Source organism: Pundamilia nyererei, unplaced genomic scaffold, assembly GCF_000239375.1.
Source record: "Pundamilia nyererei isolate P.nyererei 1_Seehausen unplaced genomic scaffold, PunNye1.0 scaffold00095, whole genome shotgun sequence".
NCBI classification, from domain to species: Eukaryota; Metazoa; Chordata; class Actinopteri; order Cichliformes; family Cichlidae; genus Pundamilia; species Pundamilia nyererei.
Genome location: NW_005187496.1, coordinates 951806 through 969782, shown reverse-complemented (window position 1 = coordinate 969782; position 17977 = coordinate 951806). Strand labels below are relative to the sequence as shown.

Here is a 17977-nt window from a genome sequence, read left to right as displayed (position 1 = left end):
CAGTAAACTACAAAAGACTTGAAGGACATCCCAGAAGAAGACTCCAACTCTGATTGGTTATGCACAATAATATTGCAATATTATTATATTGATTATATTATATTGCTTTCTTGCTTGGAAGCTTGTGGGCAGATTTGGATCACAGTTTAAAAGTAATATTAAGGAACTGTTTAAAGTAAATTAAATAAATGGCAAGACCAGCTCTGGTTTCACAGTAGATAACAGGGCTGCACCAGGAATACCAAGTGGAAATTCCAGTCACTGAACTGGTCCTCAACAAACAAAGCTGCAACTTCCAGGGTGAAAAACTGAAGAATAAAGCCAAATAAAAGTCCCAAAGACTGCAGTTCCTGCGGTGGCGCGCTGAGGCTGAAGTCCTTATCAACTCCTATGTTAAAACAACCCAACAGCAATAAAACCATGTTTGCACCCTGGTACAACAAACAGTTTTGCCAGAATGGCTGTTTGGCCAGCCGGTCGTCTGTCTAGCTTAACAGTTAATGTAAACGCACCAAATAGTTTTCCCGTCAAACCCATGAAAAAAAGCAAAAAGTGTTTAGTCTTAAAAACTCTGGATTTTGTTATTGGTTTGGAAGCAGCTCAGTTTCAAAGTGTCTTATAAAGAAGTTGTATATCATATGCAACAATGAATATGAAATCGGTCATCAGACCGATACCCCGTGAACAACACTGACATGGCCACTTTGATATCTCATAAAAGACCAATATATCAGCCAATCATAACACATCTGACACCCCCTGTCTTTCTCTCTCTCCTGACCTCCTGCCTCCAGTCTCTGCATCTCTTACAGCACAGCAGGCTTTGATTTAAGACCTCTGCAGCAGTTTATGGTGTATATATCCTAAATGGACATTTTAATAGGCTTTTACTTTTTTTCATTGTATTGTGCAATGTAAGCAGTAATCATAAATTATTATAATCATAATTTGTTGCTGCCGGCTGAAAGCCTTGCACAGTATCTCTGAAATGTCAAGTTTTCACAAAGAAAACAGCTCCGTTCAGAGGCTGACCAGCACGGCACGTGCGAGGATTTGAGAGGATTTTAATAAGTGGTGGTTTTTAGTTAATCTCGGCCCGTATGGAATCGAACGTACCTTAAAGTAAGAACGTCAAGTTAAAACAATGTTCTGTAAGGCTGAATGTGATTATTCTGCTAGAGTTTCTGAAGAATACCACTTGTGTCCAAATGATTTGAAGGAAATTTGTATACAGTGATTCACAAACACATAATGCAGCCCTAAAGACAGAGGAAGGGGGCGGGCTTTAATATTTTACCAACTGTAAACATCACAAAGCTGTTTCGAGGCCAGGCTACAGAGTCTGTGTGACGCTATCAAACATTCGGCTCCTCACGTTGTAATGAAGGAGTGGGAAACTGGACGTTGAGGAGTTAATATCGTCCAAAAAACCAAAAACGAGCACATCTGCATTTTTAGCTCGCTCCCATTTTTCTTCTGCCTGTGTATTTTTTATTCATATTCCCCGTCTTTGCTCTGGAAACTGCCATCAGGCTCAGAGGCAATTTACGGTACCTCTGAACACGTCCTTAACGGTACCATCATGCGTTCATCAGTGCCACCGTGAACACAATTTTATTACTCAATTTGATGCCACACAGGGTTCATTCCCCGCATTTTTTATGCATTGTGGGCTGAGCTCAAGCAGAAAATAATCTGGACAGAGAGGGCTGTGTATTACGGCTCAAACGGGATAAAGCACTGACAAATTCCGGACCGGAGGACTAGTGAGCGGGGAGGACAGGGAGAAAGAGAGATTAAGAGCTACACCATTGTTTACCTCCTCCTCTAAGGTGCAGGATACTCTGTCGTTTATAAATGTTGGTAGCTGTTATTGGTTACCTTGCAGGCTTTAGGGGAAAGAGGAAAGGAAAATGAAAAAAAAACTTAGGGAAAGACCCAGGAGGGGGTTCGATACAACTTTAATAATGCGTAGCAGGAGCTAAATGAGCCATTCTGCGGTACTTTAAGACGTCTTCCCTCCACCCACCCCCACCCACCCTCCGCCTCCCCCCCTCACGGTCTCAGGGCCTGAATTATTAAAAGTGTTGTTTTCCCTTATTGCATTGCAGCAATGTGCCTCTTTGCTAGAAATGAGCTGCACGTTGTGGAGTTTGAATGCTTAAAGCGACCCACCTCCAACGGCAAAGCCAGGAGAGGAGCACGGAAGGCCCCCAACACACACACACACACACACACACACACACACACACACACACACACACACACACACACACACACATCTGAATGACCACAACGTTATGCTCAGATGGCTCTCTTACGCTTCTCTTATATAATGCACGTTGTGAACTAACTAGTTTGTTTTGCTAAACTGTGCAGGGCTGCAACTAATGATTATCTCCATTATTGCCTAATGGACATTACACTATAAAGTGTTGGAGAATGGTGAAAATGCCCATCACAATTTTCTAAAGCCCAAGGTGATATCATTACAGTTAATTGCCTTTTTCCCAAACAACAGTCCCAAACCTACACATATTTTTTAAACTACCATAAAGGATGAAAAAGGAAGAAGCAAGTCCTCCCAATTAAGAAAGATGGAACTAAGGGATGTCTTTTATGAATGTTTTAGCGCTGTCTAATAATCCCTTTAAATATTTCAGATCCAGCACTCTGCATTTTCATATTAGTCAGTTTTTGTTTTCAAATAAATGTACCCATAAATGCTTATAGCTTTGTTTTTAGAAGGACTCGGATTAATTATAATGAGTCACAGTTACTGTAGCCACGCTGGCCAAACTTTCCTCTCATCTCTTTAATTCATTCGGCCTGTAATTGAGCGTTTAACTTGATTTTGTTGAGACAAATACGTTCGCGGCTGAACCTTGTTTGTGCTGCAGAATATTCTGGAACAAACGGGCTGCGATGGACTAGAAATGTATTTTTTTGAATTTTCTTTAGGGCTCAAGTGCAGACTTGGTAAGATGGAGAAATTTTCAGAGCTGTCAATACATCTTCTCTGATGCACTGATGGTGCATTTTCATGATTGCATATATAGGAGAAATATAATAAATATTTGAACTGAATCCACTTTTATCCAAGTGAACATTTGTGTTTTCTTCTTTAGAAAAGTTTGAAAACGATCAAGTTTAAGGTTGAATCTTGACATTTAGAATAATTTATAAGCAGATTCAATCCTGAAATACTGATAGCCGCGTAAGCCTTGAAATCTATGTGGAGCAAACTCTCCATATATTGAGCCAGACTCAACAAGGCATCACTTAATAAAACAATACTTTCTCCTTCCCTTTTTCTGCTCTTGCAGGTATTGTACATGCCCGGTGATTTGGGTATTAAATTTGATGCCTGCAGTTAAATCTCTTGCTGTGAAATGCAAGAAATAAAAACTCCGAGTTGTAGATAATGCAAAGTACAGTAAAGCACGTTGCATGCTCCTACCCCCTCCCTCGGAGCCACACGCATACACTTGCATACCCCCGCCAACACATACTTTAATCACACAATTAATAATTAATCAGAGGTTGGGCTCAATGCTGTCAAGCCTGCAGATGAGAGAACACCCAACTGCTGAGACAAGCCCTTAAAAAGGGGGATTAATAACCAAGAAAAGGAAAGAATGAACAGCTAGACAACACGTCGCTAGTTAGGCTCAGTTTTTCTTAAAGTTGAAGGAAGATACAGACGGTCCACTGGCGCGAATAGGCAGCTTTGAATGCATTTTTTGTAAAGAAATAAATAACAAAAGCTCGCTGGCTATAGAGTTCTGCAGAGTTTGTGAGGGGGAAAATTAAGTTGTCGCTTTTATGTGACATTTTCTACATGCAAATATGCAAAATTTGATTATGTGCTCTGTCTCCTGCGTATAAACACCATCAATAAAACTATAACAAACCGGTTCTAGAAGAATAGGTCAGGGATGAGTATGTATTATTTGCGCACCGCATTACAGCCGGTGCACTGATTGATTTCAATGCATTGCATCACTCTGGAATTGATCATACACCCGTGATCATTGTGTTCAATTTATTTATTCCCACTGATGCAAGTATTTTCCAACACTTAAAAGTCATCGGCGTCGGTGCCCTCTTTTTTTTTATCTCTGTCAGTCTCGCAGTGCTCTGTTTCCAGTGTTGCAGCAGAGAGCAGAGTGTTTACCCAGCTGTAATTACAACATGCACAATGACCTCATTCTGCTGTGTCAGTAGCGGTAATGTATAGCCCTTGATGTTAAACTGCAAAGAAAAATGGTGTGCACTTATTTTCAATATGCTGACTACATTCCCAGCATTTTTTTTTAGACATGGCCGTGAAGGCAGATCAGAATTTGATATAAGCACTGGTGCTCCTATTTATCTGACAAGGTCTCTCTGCCTTAATATGCATTCAATAATGTGAAATGATATTAGCTGTAGGAGCTCATTGACTGTGCACTCAGGGTCTCTCGGTGTCTCTCCGTCTCTGTCTGTAGCACGCTCTTTATCTGTTTCTCTTCCTCGTGCACACACACAGAGAAGAAATGGGGGGAAAAAAGAGAGGAGGCTTGAACCGCGGATAGCAACAGCAGCAGAGCAATCACACCGAAGCAATGCCCCCCACGCCTGGCCCATTAATAACAGTAATACGCACACCGCGCCCAAGCCAGCACTGCCGAAAGCACCACTGACACTTTAATGGGCATTTTTTACTTTTGTTTTTAAATAATGCATGTGCTGCTTGTCAGCACTGCTTCACTCCACCCCTGGTGTGCCTTTGCAGCGTTCCATTGTGCAGAAATTACAATGGAGACCTGTGTTTTCTGTGCCGCCTGCTCCGTAAGCTGCATTCATCACGTTCATAGGGACATCAGAGTGCGGTACATCACACTCTCGGGGCCGTGTGTGTGGGCACGCATGCCACGCATGTGTGCGTTTTTGTTTGTGAAGGCACCTCATTGGCACCGAGCTAATTAAGAGCGTCTTTGAGAGGGCGAACTGTGATGCTCGGTGGCACCGAACATGACTTATAAAGAAGGATGATGCTCTCCGCGATACAGTAAACCTGACAGTCCGCTAGCGGTTTGGTGTGTCTGCCGAGCATGCCACTGTTGTTATGCAACTACGAAAACCTCATATAGACCCCGAAGTATTCGGGATCCTCTGGGCTCACTTGCAGTTAACTTATTCAACAGTAAGAGATTCATCAATAAGAGAAGGTTTAATTTTCATTCGTCCGGGGACCGGTGCGGAGCGGCAATCGGTGATACATACCATAGCGTTTATGGCATAAGTTAATTTGCTTTGGCCATCCTTGGATGGGCAATAAAACGAGAACAATAAAACGAACACAAATCAGCAAAACACAACAAACTCAAAATTATACACATACATCATGGCACAACACACAAAGTTCAATACGAAAATATATATTTTTAAAAACGGCTGAGACGATACACAACAGCACGAGGGGCGATTCACAGAGAAAGAAGATGATGGTATTCAGCTCCTGCTCGTTCGTGACTGCATGAAAAAGTGTGGTAAAAAGTTTCGCTTTGAGTTTAAAGCTAATCGCACATTAAACGTCTCCGTGTCCAAGTGTGGGTTGACACTGTTCAGTGGAAAAGGAATGACATGAGTTTAGCCATCCAATAGATTAATTAACATTTAAACCTGCAGTTTATTGCTGTTTATTAGTATTTATGCATTTTGTAATATCACCCAATCATATACTCGGGTGGGAGAGAAACAGCTATAACATGCTAACAATGATTCAGACGAGAGCATCAGTGGATATCAGTGAGTACATACTAATGATATTCTGTATATACAATATTTATACTGTACTCCCAGGACAGGTAGGCATATCTAGCATGTATCTTTCTATATTGTCAGCAATGGATGCATTGCCATTCTATTATGCAATAATGCTCATTGAAATCCAGTTTCTGTATTCTCAGCCAGAGCGGCGCTTTGGTGGACTGTGTGTGTTGTGTTTGTGTCCTGTTTGCCTTTTTTTTGTGCACCTGCTGCAAACTGAGAATATTGAGGGTTTGTATTGTAATCATACATAAGCCCCCCACCTCTAAATTGGATCCGGAGCTGACCAAAGATGTATTTGCACATGGTAAAACTTAATAGGAACAAGTAGGCACGGGGACCAACAAATTAATCGTTGTTTAACTTTGCGTCTCGAACGGTGCAGATTTGAATATCGGGTGCTGCAGAAGCTGCTCGTTTATTTCGGATCACGGACAGTAAAGGTGACGGACGTCCTCGGCGAGAGCTGCAGAGGTTGCGTCGGAAGACTTGCGAGACAGGACGTGACTTCGGGACTAGCACCCTCGAAAATCAATTTTTCAGCAGTCCCCTGGTTTTTGAATTAAACACCAAAAACATGCAAATTTTATGCCAGCGTTGCACTTAGTAAGTTAGAGTATGGCTGTGTCACTTTCTGGGAGTAATTTGCGCCGGCCTGAACACAGATTACCAAGGCCCATTATTAACCCGTTTGGGTAGCATCTGGGTAAAACGCACATTGCTCATCAAACTGAAAGCTTCGGTGTTTTATTTGTGCGCGTTATTCTCGAGATCCCAAAAAACAGAACTGTAGATTTATCATACATTGAAACTTTGCCAGAATGATGTGCCTCGGTGAAGTGCATTTATCACAGATCACTTATTGTGACATTTTAATAGTAGTCCCTGAAGTGCTACATCTCACGGGAGAACCGAGTCAAGACTATAATCGCAAAGGTTTAGGAGCAATAACTGTTTTATTTTGGGTTCATACTTTTGAGCTGATTCCATAACAGACACGGGGTAGTTAAGTGGTTATAGAGGATATCCTTTAAATGTGATGATGGTCAGTTCACGGTTATTCTCTGGCGTATTAAATGTTCCCCACTGTTTTCCTGTTGATACTAAACCTCATTTGGTTATTTATATTATGCTGGTAGATCAACTTGACCCAATTGTGTAACTTTATTGATCGTAGCCAAGCCACCTATCTGTATTCCTTACTGCACGTAAGGTCAATAAACCTCAAAATCAATATTTATAACAATCAATGTTGCATTCTCTATGATGCCTCTTCCTGTGCAATGATTTCCTGCGATTGAATTGCTTTATTTGTGTTTTTTGGAGGCGCCCCTCTGCTGCTTCTTGTCCGTTTCGGTGACGCCTGCTCGTGTTTCTGTGTGTCCCTGCAGGAAACACGTTGTGTAAGTCAGGAAGCATTGCTGTCTTCGGGAACGTGGTGTACAGCGGACTGCTGAACGATCACCTCTGGCATTTGGGAGTGCCCCTCTTTACAAGACTGGTAAGAGCAGCAGGCCCCTCTGTGCACACTTACCTTCACTTTTGTTGGAAGAATTTCACGTGCTTGTGTGGAACCTAACAGGTGTGGAATTCCCCGAAGCTTGTAATGTTGTTTTTGATGCCCGCTCTGTTGACATGTGTTAGTTAAGGTTAAGACCTGGATGTGAATCCTCTGCTGTGGATGTAGGAGACGAGGAAAACCCACCACACACACACACACACACATGCATTTCATATTAGACTTTTTAAAAGGCATAACTAAGATGTTTTCTCTGGCCTTAAAGTGCAGGTGAGCCCACCTATGGATTCAGTTCTTCCCCAGCTGGCTGGCTGGGTGTGTAGCTAGTAGTGCTGAAAAAAGGCTGGCTAAATAATTCATGAAATTTAGTTTTACGGCAAGAATTTTCTAAAAATTACAAGGTTTTAATTAAGAACCGGAGCGGCTGACGCTTGCATTAAGAATTCATGATAAATGTCTATCCCTAATTGTCAAAGGGAAAGCGAATGTTTGTTTTACACTTAATCTCGCTGATGGTGGAATGTGAGCTTAGGAGATTCTTGTGAACGGCATAAAGACGAAGGATCACAGAGCGATATTCCAAAAGATGAAATCCAACGAAGCCCTTTCCCTTCTTGTTAATTACCCTCTTTCTAAGCAGGTCGCAAGTTTTCATCAATGTTTATTATTGATTAAATCTGTCGTTGTTGCTGTCATTTATGAGTCAGGAATTAGCGTTGATTGGTGCACAAGGGTTGCATATAATTGGGTTACATTAAATAGATAATTCAGCTGATCTCATAAATGTCTAATGTGAAGCCTTGTTTGATTATCAATTAATGTCAAACGGAGATGCAAGAGGCTGTTAGGAATCCTGTTGGGTTTGCTTGTGTTGCATGTGGCAAAGCTACTCTCATTGCAGCTGTAAGAAGAGCCAGGAGTTTTTACAGTGAAATGTATATTTAATATTGTACGCGCTGGCGAATTCAAAGTAACGCTGGAGCACGCGTGCACAGCGAACGCTGGTAAACAAGTCTTTAAAAGATGTAACAAAAAGAAGGACATCAAACGCCACAGGTAACAGAGCTTTGGCTTCTAATTAAACAGAAATTGTTTTTTGAGGAAAATGTGCCTGTTGTTCTTAGCTATAAAGAGTAGAAGGAGGGAAATGATTAAAATATTTCATGGCTCAAAAGTCACTTCATGGTGCCTTTTTCAAAGCCGAGAGTTTAATGGAGTAGGATGCTTAATTACTAGCATATTTACATTTTCTCCGACAAATCCTCCCACGAAGAGAAAGCTGATGGAAAATAACCACTGTGTGACTCTGAGAAGAGTTTACCCCATGACATCGTGAATATATGGTAAAATACATAAAAGATGGAGACAGCCACCATAGCGTCCAGGTTGGTTTGGTGTATTTCGAGGCTCGGGGGCAAGCCGCTCAATGACGAGCACCCATGCAGACTATCCAAGTGTTTCACTTTTTGTTGGTATTTGCAAGACAGATGTGATGTAAAGGAATTACTGTGTTGCATTATGTAAATGTTAACCCAACATACAGCTGCTTCTAAACCAGCCTCCATATTAATATCTATGATGTTTACTGTGGACTGCCTGAACAAGCTGAAGCACATGCTTCAATAATCCACAATACATTTAGTCATGCAAAATCACGTGAAAACAAACAATAACAGGTGCAAGTATGTAACACGAATGAGGTGACGTGCACAAATGTTTAAAGTAAACATTTAATAATATATTATAATATAATATGTACGTATAACAGACATAATGTGGCATCCGTGCAGCTTATTGATGTCACAATGCAAACAGGCCTGGAGGATTAACACAAACAGACCACACACGGTGCGCTCGCAGTGTGAAGACACCTAATCCCCGCTGTCGTTAGGTTAACATCCTCCGTGTCGCTCCTTTGCACGGCGAGCAGCGGCCGAGCTCTGAGCACTCGTTGAAGTAAAAGGTTCGACTCCCGGCTGCGCCACGAAGGCGCGGCCTTGTGTAGCGCTCAGTGTGCCTGCTGCCGACACACTAGGTCCGCCCAGCAGTGGTATCAGCATGACACGCGGCAAGCCTTCACATCCCCAACACACAGCTCCTAATTACTGCACAGCCCTGCCAGTTTGTACCCCTAGGCCAGTACTGACTGCTCAATGCCAAGATGTAAACACTGCATTATTAACACGACATACAGTCTGTGCACACGGCTAGGTTTAATGTACTCGACGTATGTCTACATGGAGGCATTACTTTAGTGGGATTCTTTATGCGAAAGCATACAATGAATTTATTGTCTTCCAGACAGCGAGTTCCAAAATCACCAGATGGGCGATTTGCTGCGTATAGGGTAATGTATGCTTACAAATGATGTTTAATGATATCTTCCAGGGATAGGAAGCAAAACATTACCATTTTCAAGGCTAAATATGCAGGCTGTGTCAGAAAGCTGGAGATACAGAATTAAGTAACACACTGTCTTTTTTTCTTGTTATTTTATGCATATTTATTGGCTGCCAGAGCGTCTTGATGGCATTACACAATATCTCGTTTTTTTCTTTATGGCAAATCACAGTCCAAACATAAGCTTTGCCTACTTATCACCAATTCTAATATATTTTCATATGAAAAATCTCTCATGTGAGTATTATTAGCAGAGTGCTCTGCCCCTGCAAGTGCTGCAACTTCCTGTCAGTGTGAGAATAATAAGGGAATGGAAATGTAATATGAAACTTCTTCAGCACACAGAGATAAAGAGGAGAAAGGGCTTCGTTTAGCCGCTTGTTTCTGCCTGCACGGCCTTCCCCGGCGCCCTTTCCTCACGTGACGTGTGCTGTATAGAAATGTCAATACCTACCTGTGGAGCTGATGGAGACCCATAAATCGATAAAACGAGCATAGCTGCAGATCCTTGGCCACCAAGTTGTAAAACTGGTCACTCCATAAAGTGAAGTGTGTGATTAGAGAAAACCAGCCTGGCAGCATCAGAGTGGAGCCGCCGTCTTCCTTCGGGTCTTGCACCGGCTCGGTCCGAGCGTTCGGGCGAGCCGGCCGCGACTGTAGCCCAGAACCCCGCGGGGAGCTCGCAGGGATGAGAGCGAGAACTCTCATTGTCTCCTCTGGTGTCTTTCTAACGACAAGATCCGAGTGTGGCTCGACAGAAGATGCTCTGTAAGTAGCGGCGCTACGGACGAGAGGTGAGATCGGCATAAAATATTAAGACGGCAGATCTCGAGCCGGCGACGGTCGGAGACAGACGGACATTTTAGGCAGAACACTCTGTGTGTGAGGCCTTCACTTCCTCTTCAGTTTGAAAGCTCCATCTTTATAATGGATGGCGGAGTCTCTGGGGAGTGTCTAGACTATGGTGGGAAATCTAAATGGTTGGGAAAGCCACTCCAATGCTCTGTAAGTAGTGTGGAGTATGGGAGAAATGCAACTCAGAGAGGTGACAGGAAGAAGGGAAAAGCATCCCAAACAACACCGTGTTTACCTGCATTGCACTTCCCTTGGTAACGGGCGTAGATTCCTAGACAGGAGATGCAGACTTTACGTAATGCTTAAATGCCCTCTGATTCTTTTCTCCCCAACCCTAAGTGGCCTTAGCTCCAGACCGCGATGCTCTCTGTCTGCACCTACACCCACCCCCACCCGCTCTCCAGCCTGTCCTGCTCTTTTTTTCTTTTTTGCCTCCGAACTCGTTCTTTTCCTGCTTCTCTCCCCCCTCAGTTATTTATGAGCACGACTTGAAATAGACTTCAGTATTTGATAAAAGCGTGATCCTTAATCTGAGTTGCCTGAGAAGTGCATTTCATTTTTATTTCCCATCAGAGATTGATGGAGGACTGGGGCGGTTATCCACTCTGTGATTGCTGATGTAAATCCATTGACTTCTGGTGGACATATATAAAGATATGGAAGCCTTGCATGTGCATCCCGTGCTACCAGCGGGGAGATTGCGTGCGTGCAAAGCAACGGAGATGCTGGTTTGTGCGATGTGATGGAGGGGGGTGGTGTAAGAATTATATGGCGCGTGTCTTGATTTATGAAAAGCTTCTTAAAACATCACAATATTTGCAAAGTTACTAATTGCGGTTCTTTGCCTGTGTGCCATTTCATATTTCACCGCTCACTTGTGCTTTTTCTGAAGGAGGAGGAAAAAAATAAAACGGGTGATAAATTTAAGATGACAGTTACACCATATGAATGAGGCCCCTTGTGTATCAATTCGCTCAAAGCCAGCTGCAAATCTAACTCGGGCTCCTTATGTGGCAATTACTGATGGGTAACATAACCTGCATATATCTGTTCTGTTCATTAGGCCAATGTGCTCTATAACTGGCAAATGTTCTTTAGGATCCTACAGCAAATTAGCTCATCCCCCAGGACGTCTTTTATTGGATGATCCGGCTCCAGAGGATGCCGCAAAACCACTTGAGCTCTCCGCAGCCTGCCCCGGTTGCCACAGGGTTAATATTTAAAAGCGCGAGCTCCCAGTCGTGTATTGATGATATGTTTTGAAAATTGCTGAGGCAGGCTCATTGTTACAGTGCTGTCTAGAAGATAGCCAATCCTCCCTCCTCTCCTCCCTCTCTCTCCCTCGTTCCCCTCCCCCTTTATAGCCGCCAGATGGAAAACACACTAAAGCATGTAATGTAATATAGCTTGGCACACACAGAGGTATTTCACACCAACTTCATCTGGCCTCTGATCTGCCACAACGCCACCTGAAAAAACAGTGCTTTTAAAAAAAATTATAATTTTTTTTCACCGAAACAAAAACGTCACCAAATCGCGAGTTCGGAGGAAAAGAGGGAAAATAAAAGGCAGAGGAGCTATCGGCAGCTAAAAGTAGAAAACAAGTGGAAAATAGGCTGCGCCTCCCAATTGCCTGTGGCATATTTTAAGGTTTTCTCTGAGAGTCTTTTTTTCCTTCAGCATCGCCTCCTTCTTCTTCTCTTCAATGAACTAAAACTGCCACAACTTCAATGCAACTCATCGCAGTCGCAGACGGTGAAAAGAAGAAAGGGGAGCGATCTGTTAGTCCTCCACTATCACCAGCATCATCCCCAACACAGCACCCCCCTCCCCGCAGAGATCCCCACCACGACTCTCAGCTTCCTGCTCTCCCCCCACCCCCTCCCTCACAACTCTCCCCCCTCCACCCCCCGCCTCCTCCCCGGGACGCTGAATTTTACAGTACCGTCTGCAGGATCCCGGTTTGTTCGGCGCACTCCTCTATGCAGAGCAACACGGCTCCGGTGGAGGAACGCTGGAGGCAGCTGTCAAGCGCAGGCTGCTGCTCCTGCTGCTCTAGTTGAGCCTCGGTGCCGTACCGACTGATTTCACATTCACCAATAAGAGACGGCACAGGGGGGAGAGAGAGAGACGGAGAGAGAGAGTCTTGAAGTGAGTGGTGTGGAGAGGCAAGTGGAGTGGAAGAGTGTCGAAAGAAAAAAGAGGTTACAACACCTCCCCAGCTCTCTTTCCTTTCTCCCGTCTGCTTTCCCCCCCTCTTTCTTGTGTTGGCTCAAAAGAGGAAGAAGAAGAGGAGAGAGAAAGGGCTCTTTTAAAAATTAACTGAAGAACAAGCTGCTTGTCAAGAGAAAGAAACGAAAAGAGAAGAAGTGCTGGGGGACCTCAAGTCAAGCCCCATTGAACAGTTGAGAGGGAGGGCTGCCTCAGTGGAACAGGGACCAGTAAAGCTCTCTGTCCAAACGTTCGGACTCCTCTTGACACCCACGCTGGCTGGACTGGTCCCAGCGCTTAGCCCCGCTCTCCTCCACCCGTCTGCCCACACCTGCCCCGATTCCACCATGATGATGTACTTTTGGGTGAGTACCGCACCACTAAAGTGTGGGTATCTCCTCCTGCTCACACCGCTCCGGTATGCACAGAGTTGGCGTGTAGAACGTGTGTGGCGCATGTGTCAGAGCGTGTTGCAGCCCTTACATTATATACAGTGTGAGTTTGAGCGTGTGTGCGTGTGTGTGTGGTGCAGCGCCTCCCACATGCATGAACAGAGCTGATGGTTTTTCCACTCTCGTGTGTTTTATTGATGTTGGGTTGCCGCAGCCAGAAGCTACAGAGGCCTGTGTTTACCCGTCACATTTGTTCAGCCTTTAAACGAAATCGGATGTTTGGGTGCGATTGTTATCCACGCCAATACCTTCACGAGTTCGTCAACTCCCCCCCCCCCCCTGATTGTCAAACTACCCAGCATGCAGCTGAAACGGTGTCCCTCCGTCTGAGAACGACGCTCGGGGTCTTTCGGGGACACGTTGTGATTTCCTCGCCTGCGCTGTGTTTCCAACGCTTTTTGTGTGATATTGTTGTTTTCCTCGCCTATATATCTAAGTCAGGCAGAATTTCATAAATTAAATGGCATTAAGCGCAGAATGAGGATAATTACAGATTGTTAACCAGAGCTGCTGATTAATTCTCTTTGAGATCATGTGTGATTAGTCAGATTGGTTTTGTCTCCTCGGTGGTTTGTATTCTCACCACAACAATACCCGCCCAACGCTCACTCTGCTTTTGCATTTGTGCTTCTTCTTCTTCTGCTTTTTAATCTAAATTTCTCACTGATGCACACTGCAGATCACTTTAATCCCCCCAAGTTTTGCTAACTTGTATTTTGTACCTTCACAGAAATACAAAGTAAATGAATATTTTCAGCCTTGCCACTGTAAACAGTCTGAGCTGTGATGCAGTTGGAGATATGTCTCCTGCAGACTGTGTGTGTGTCTGTGTGTGTGTAGCTATTGATCGCTAGTTCAGATTTCTGGGGAGAGTGCATCTTTTTGGGGAAAAGCTACTTTACAAGGATGACTCCATTATGAATGACTTTCTACTCTAACCACTTTTTTAAAATATGGAAGTGAAGCAAAACATGAATAAGCAAAGTATGCTATGCACGTTATGAATGAAACAGCCCTGGCTATTGATTCAGAGCTCACGTTTCTGGAGAAAGAGGATGTTTGGGGGCCAAAGTTGCTCCAAGTGGTGACGCGAGCTCACATGCGAAGCTCTCCTTTTGTCTCCGAGCAGAATGGAAGTGACAGGACGGCGTATGCTTTCCAAATTATGCCATAACTAAAAGAACGTAACGCAGCGCGCGGTGCTCGTGTGCTTTCCGAGGCCTCGCTGCAACACAGGCCTCTTTGATACTCTGAGCTTTCGCCTTGAGATGTTTTCTGGGTGTTGATGCTTATTGAAAGAGGCTCATCACTGTCTGCAGCAGCTCACCGATCTCCACCTCCCGTTTCATCACGTATTCCCCCTCCGGCCGGTCAGAGTGATGACCACACGCAGATGTAGGCTGAACAGACCGAAGCGGTAGTGCTGGCAGTTTACAGCCCTGCAGGCTCATCACTGTAACATGAGGCTCCGTGTACTGCAGTGGGCTTACTCTCATCGCGTTAAGAAAAAAGAGCTTATAGTAAAGGAGCTATTGCATCTGTGAGCGCATCCATTATGCTAAATTAAAGTTATATATCTTACTACTTTCGCTTTCTGCTCACTTGAGAAGCAACATTATTTTGCTGAAAGCGTGGAGTGACTCGTTTCATCATTTTGCCTCTAAAACTTCAAAATCTTTGAAGACTCTGCATTTCTGAATGATCACAGAAGCCAAATGTCTTTGTGATGATTTTTCACCCAGAGCCTAAAAAGAGGTCAATATTTCCACAACGAGAAAATCATACAAGGAACCAAGTGATGAGAATGACTGATTTTTAATTAACCACAAGTAAAAATAACCAAATGATAATAAATTATTAGCTAATTTCTAGAAGTTTTTAACATTTCAGCTTTCGAGTATGAGAATATGTCTTCCTCCTACTTCTTTATCGTAGGACATGGACTATTTCCAGCTTTTTGACTCTTCTTTGGACAAAATAAACAATATGACGAAGCAAACTTGGGCTCATTTAAAAATGAGATGAATTTTTTAAAACGTGTTTAGCTCAGCAAATAATTATTGGATATTATTGTTTGTGCAGGAGCCTCTAAAACATTTTGCAGACAGATATTTTACACAGGAGAAAATTTCCACTCGTAGCTCTCACGCAGATGTAGCTGATGTGGGCTTAAGCTCGTCTGACGATGCAGACTGACTTAAATATTTCCACTGTGCAGGAGCGGGAGCGACTTCCTTGTTGTGACACGAGCCACCATCATGTAAAGGTTTCCACTGGCCTTTAAGGATACCATACGATTTTAGGATTTAAGGGAAATTATTTGGAGGACCAAGCCTTTATTGGGAGTCACTGCTGAGTGTTTTAAAAGTTTAAAAATATATAAAGAGTCCGGCTTCCCACAGCAGTCCAGGAAGTGGAATTAAAGAATTATGGATTTCTTCTCACCTTGTCTGAATTTTGCGTTTCCTCAAGAAAAAAAAAGTTAAAATTTGAAACACTCAAAACATTTTCTGGGTTACACAAAAATGAAACTGCCAGGGTGTAATAACACTTATGAGAAAAGCAACATCCCATCCAGGGAATGATTTACTATACCATACCTGGAGTGTATTTCATGTGTGTGTGCGCGGGAGCAAGCGAAGTTGTGTTAGTCGGCCAGCATTTAGCTGCGAGAGGAGGGTGCGACTGGCTCCCGTTTGAACTGCAGGTGGCGAGCATTACCTGCGGTCCCTCCGGAGGCCTGTCAGCCGTGCATCAGTCTGGGGAACCTGCAAACTCCCCTCATTAGAATATTTATTCACCAAGCAGATGTTCTTATCCAGGGCAATTACCTTTGGCTTACATTTCCCTGTTGCCCACTGATATAGATGAATGTGTATACAAAGACGTCCCAGGTTATGCATGGGACCCTTGGGTGCCACCCACCATTCCCCGCATATGCGCGACGGGCAAGCCGGCGACCGTCTGGCCTGCCACGGTGTTCAACCTAAAACCCAAAATCAGCTCCACTGTGGTAATTGGAGGAAGTGGAGGCGACATCTCCTGCAATGGCCATGCAGTGATGGAAAGATGGCCTGTATATCATTCTCTCCACCCGGCTGTTCCTTTGCATTAGAGACAGAGAGAAAAAGGGAAGAGGCATGGAGTGGAGAAACCATGCATGCTTCTGTCCTCCCCTCAGTGTGATGAATAATTTAGCAGTGCAGGGCCCTTGCTGTCGAGTAGAGATGGTGGTAATGGGGAGACTGGATATATATGGCATGCCAAGGAGCGATGGTTTACGTTAGACTTCCCCAACCAACGCACTCGAGTGCGCCGCAGACTGCTCACACGGCGTGTTTGGCCTGTATTAATGTTTTGTTTTTATTTATCGGGGAGAAAACCGAACCAAACAACAGCGGACGTCGATGCGCGGCGGCTAGCGGCGGGGCTGGTTTGAGGCTCTGGAGCTGTGGCCATTAGCAGGAGTGCATTCCCTTTAGGCAGATGTTCAATCTTGGGCTGCATTCAACCAAAGAACAACTTGGTTGACTGAATTGTGCCTTCTCTTCAACCGATCGAGGGGAAATAAAACTGCAGGTTATCGCCAGATTAGCTAAATTGGTCTCGGTGTACTCGACCTGCAGCCTTATTAGCCTAGATGAATTATAAATAAACATAAAGCGCCTGTATTTATAGCACGCTGAATCACGCTAGGCTCGTCGCTGTTGTCCTTGAGCGATAACAGCAAAATCAGACATTTGCTTTTACTTATGCTCAAAAAACCACAGTTTTACATCTAGCTTGGTTTACCTGGATGTGCTGCAGATGCTAAGGCGTCCTGTAAATAACCATCACACCAAATAATAATATTAAGATATATTTAAACCCAAAGCAGGAAGTCTTAAACACAAATTTTGGAGGAAAAGTCCAGCACAGACAAATTGTTCTACCCTTTCTAGCAGTGACTAGTCAACGAGATGATTGAATGTTGATTGCTTGCTAGTCTGCAATGAACAATGGCTGCAAACTGCTGGTTCTAAGACGCTACGATGCTCCGGTGCTGGAGTGCTTTAATGGGTCGCTGAGGCGTGTGGGCACTAGCCTGCAGAGAAAAAAGGCCGCTACTGGTAGCTACGCTAAAGTTAGCCATACTGATCTGTGACTGATTTGGCATCATGCTGTGCACTGTTATACACCACGTAACGTCGGAGCATCAGTTGAAATCCAGTTTGATTAATGAATGTGATTAATGGTTTCAGAAGGCTTACAGTTTAACCTGGCCTGTGGGTTTGAAGTTAATGCAGTTTTTTAGGTGTGTTTTTACTTTAAATGGACTAGTTGGACTTTTCTCTCCTATTAACTGAGTAGTAAAGCAGGATTTAGATGAAACGCGAAGCTGCCGGTTGAGCTGTGAAATGCAAAGAGCTGCAAAGTTCACGCACGGTCATCTATTTTAGCCAAACGCAGTGTCGGTTAGTTTTGAGCCAGCTCTGATTAAGAAATGAAGTTTGGATCACGCAGTCTGCCTTCAGCTGGGCAATTTTTTCTTTTTAGAGGAAGTCTATTCCTCATGCTGCCAAAAATAATGGATTAATTCTCCTAATGAAAATAACACCAGCAATTGTCCAGCCAATCAGAATTGCAAGATCAGGTGACCATCCAATCAACCAGCCGACCTGAAGACCACAGCCTCACTTTAATTAGGACGTGCATGTGGTGGAAGTGATATGAAGGTAGATTTCCT

At 43.8% G+C, this 17977-nt stretch overlaps 1 protein-coding gene across 8 annotated transcripts in view; it reads left to right on the top strand.

Moving 5' to 3' along the window:
• LOC102192139 (RNA binding protein fox-1 homolog 3-like) overlaps nt 1-17977 on the top strand; it is a 418448-nt gene that overhangs the window by 280476 nt on the left and 119995 nt on the right. For 7 of the 8 annotated variants that reach the window (XM_013912627.1, XM_013912631.1, XM_013912630.1 and 4 more), the window contains one exon: nt 7206-7315. In XM_013912627.1, coding sequence (XP_013768081.1) covers nt 7206-7315 — 110 coding nt within the window. Of the gene's footprint in view, nt 1-7205; nt 7316-12874; nt 13165-17977 lie in introns of those variants that run through there. The other variant, XM_013912633.1, reaches the window with a different exon arrangement.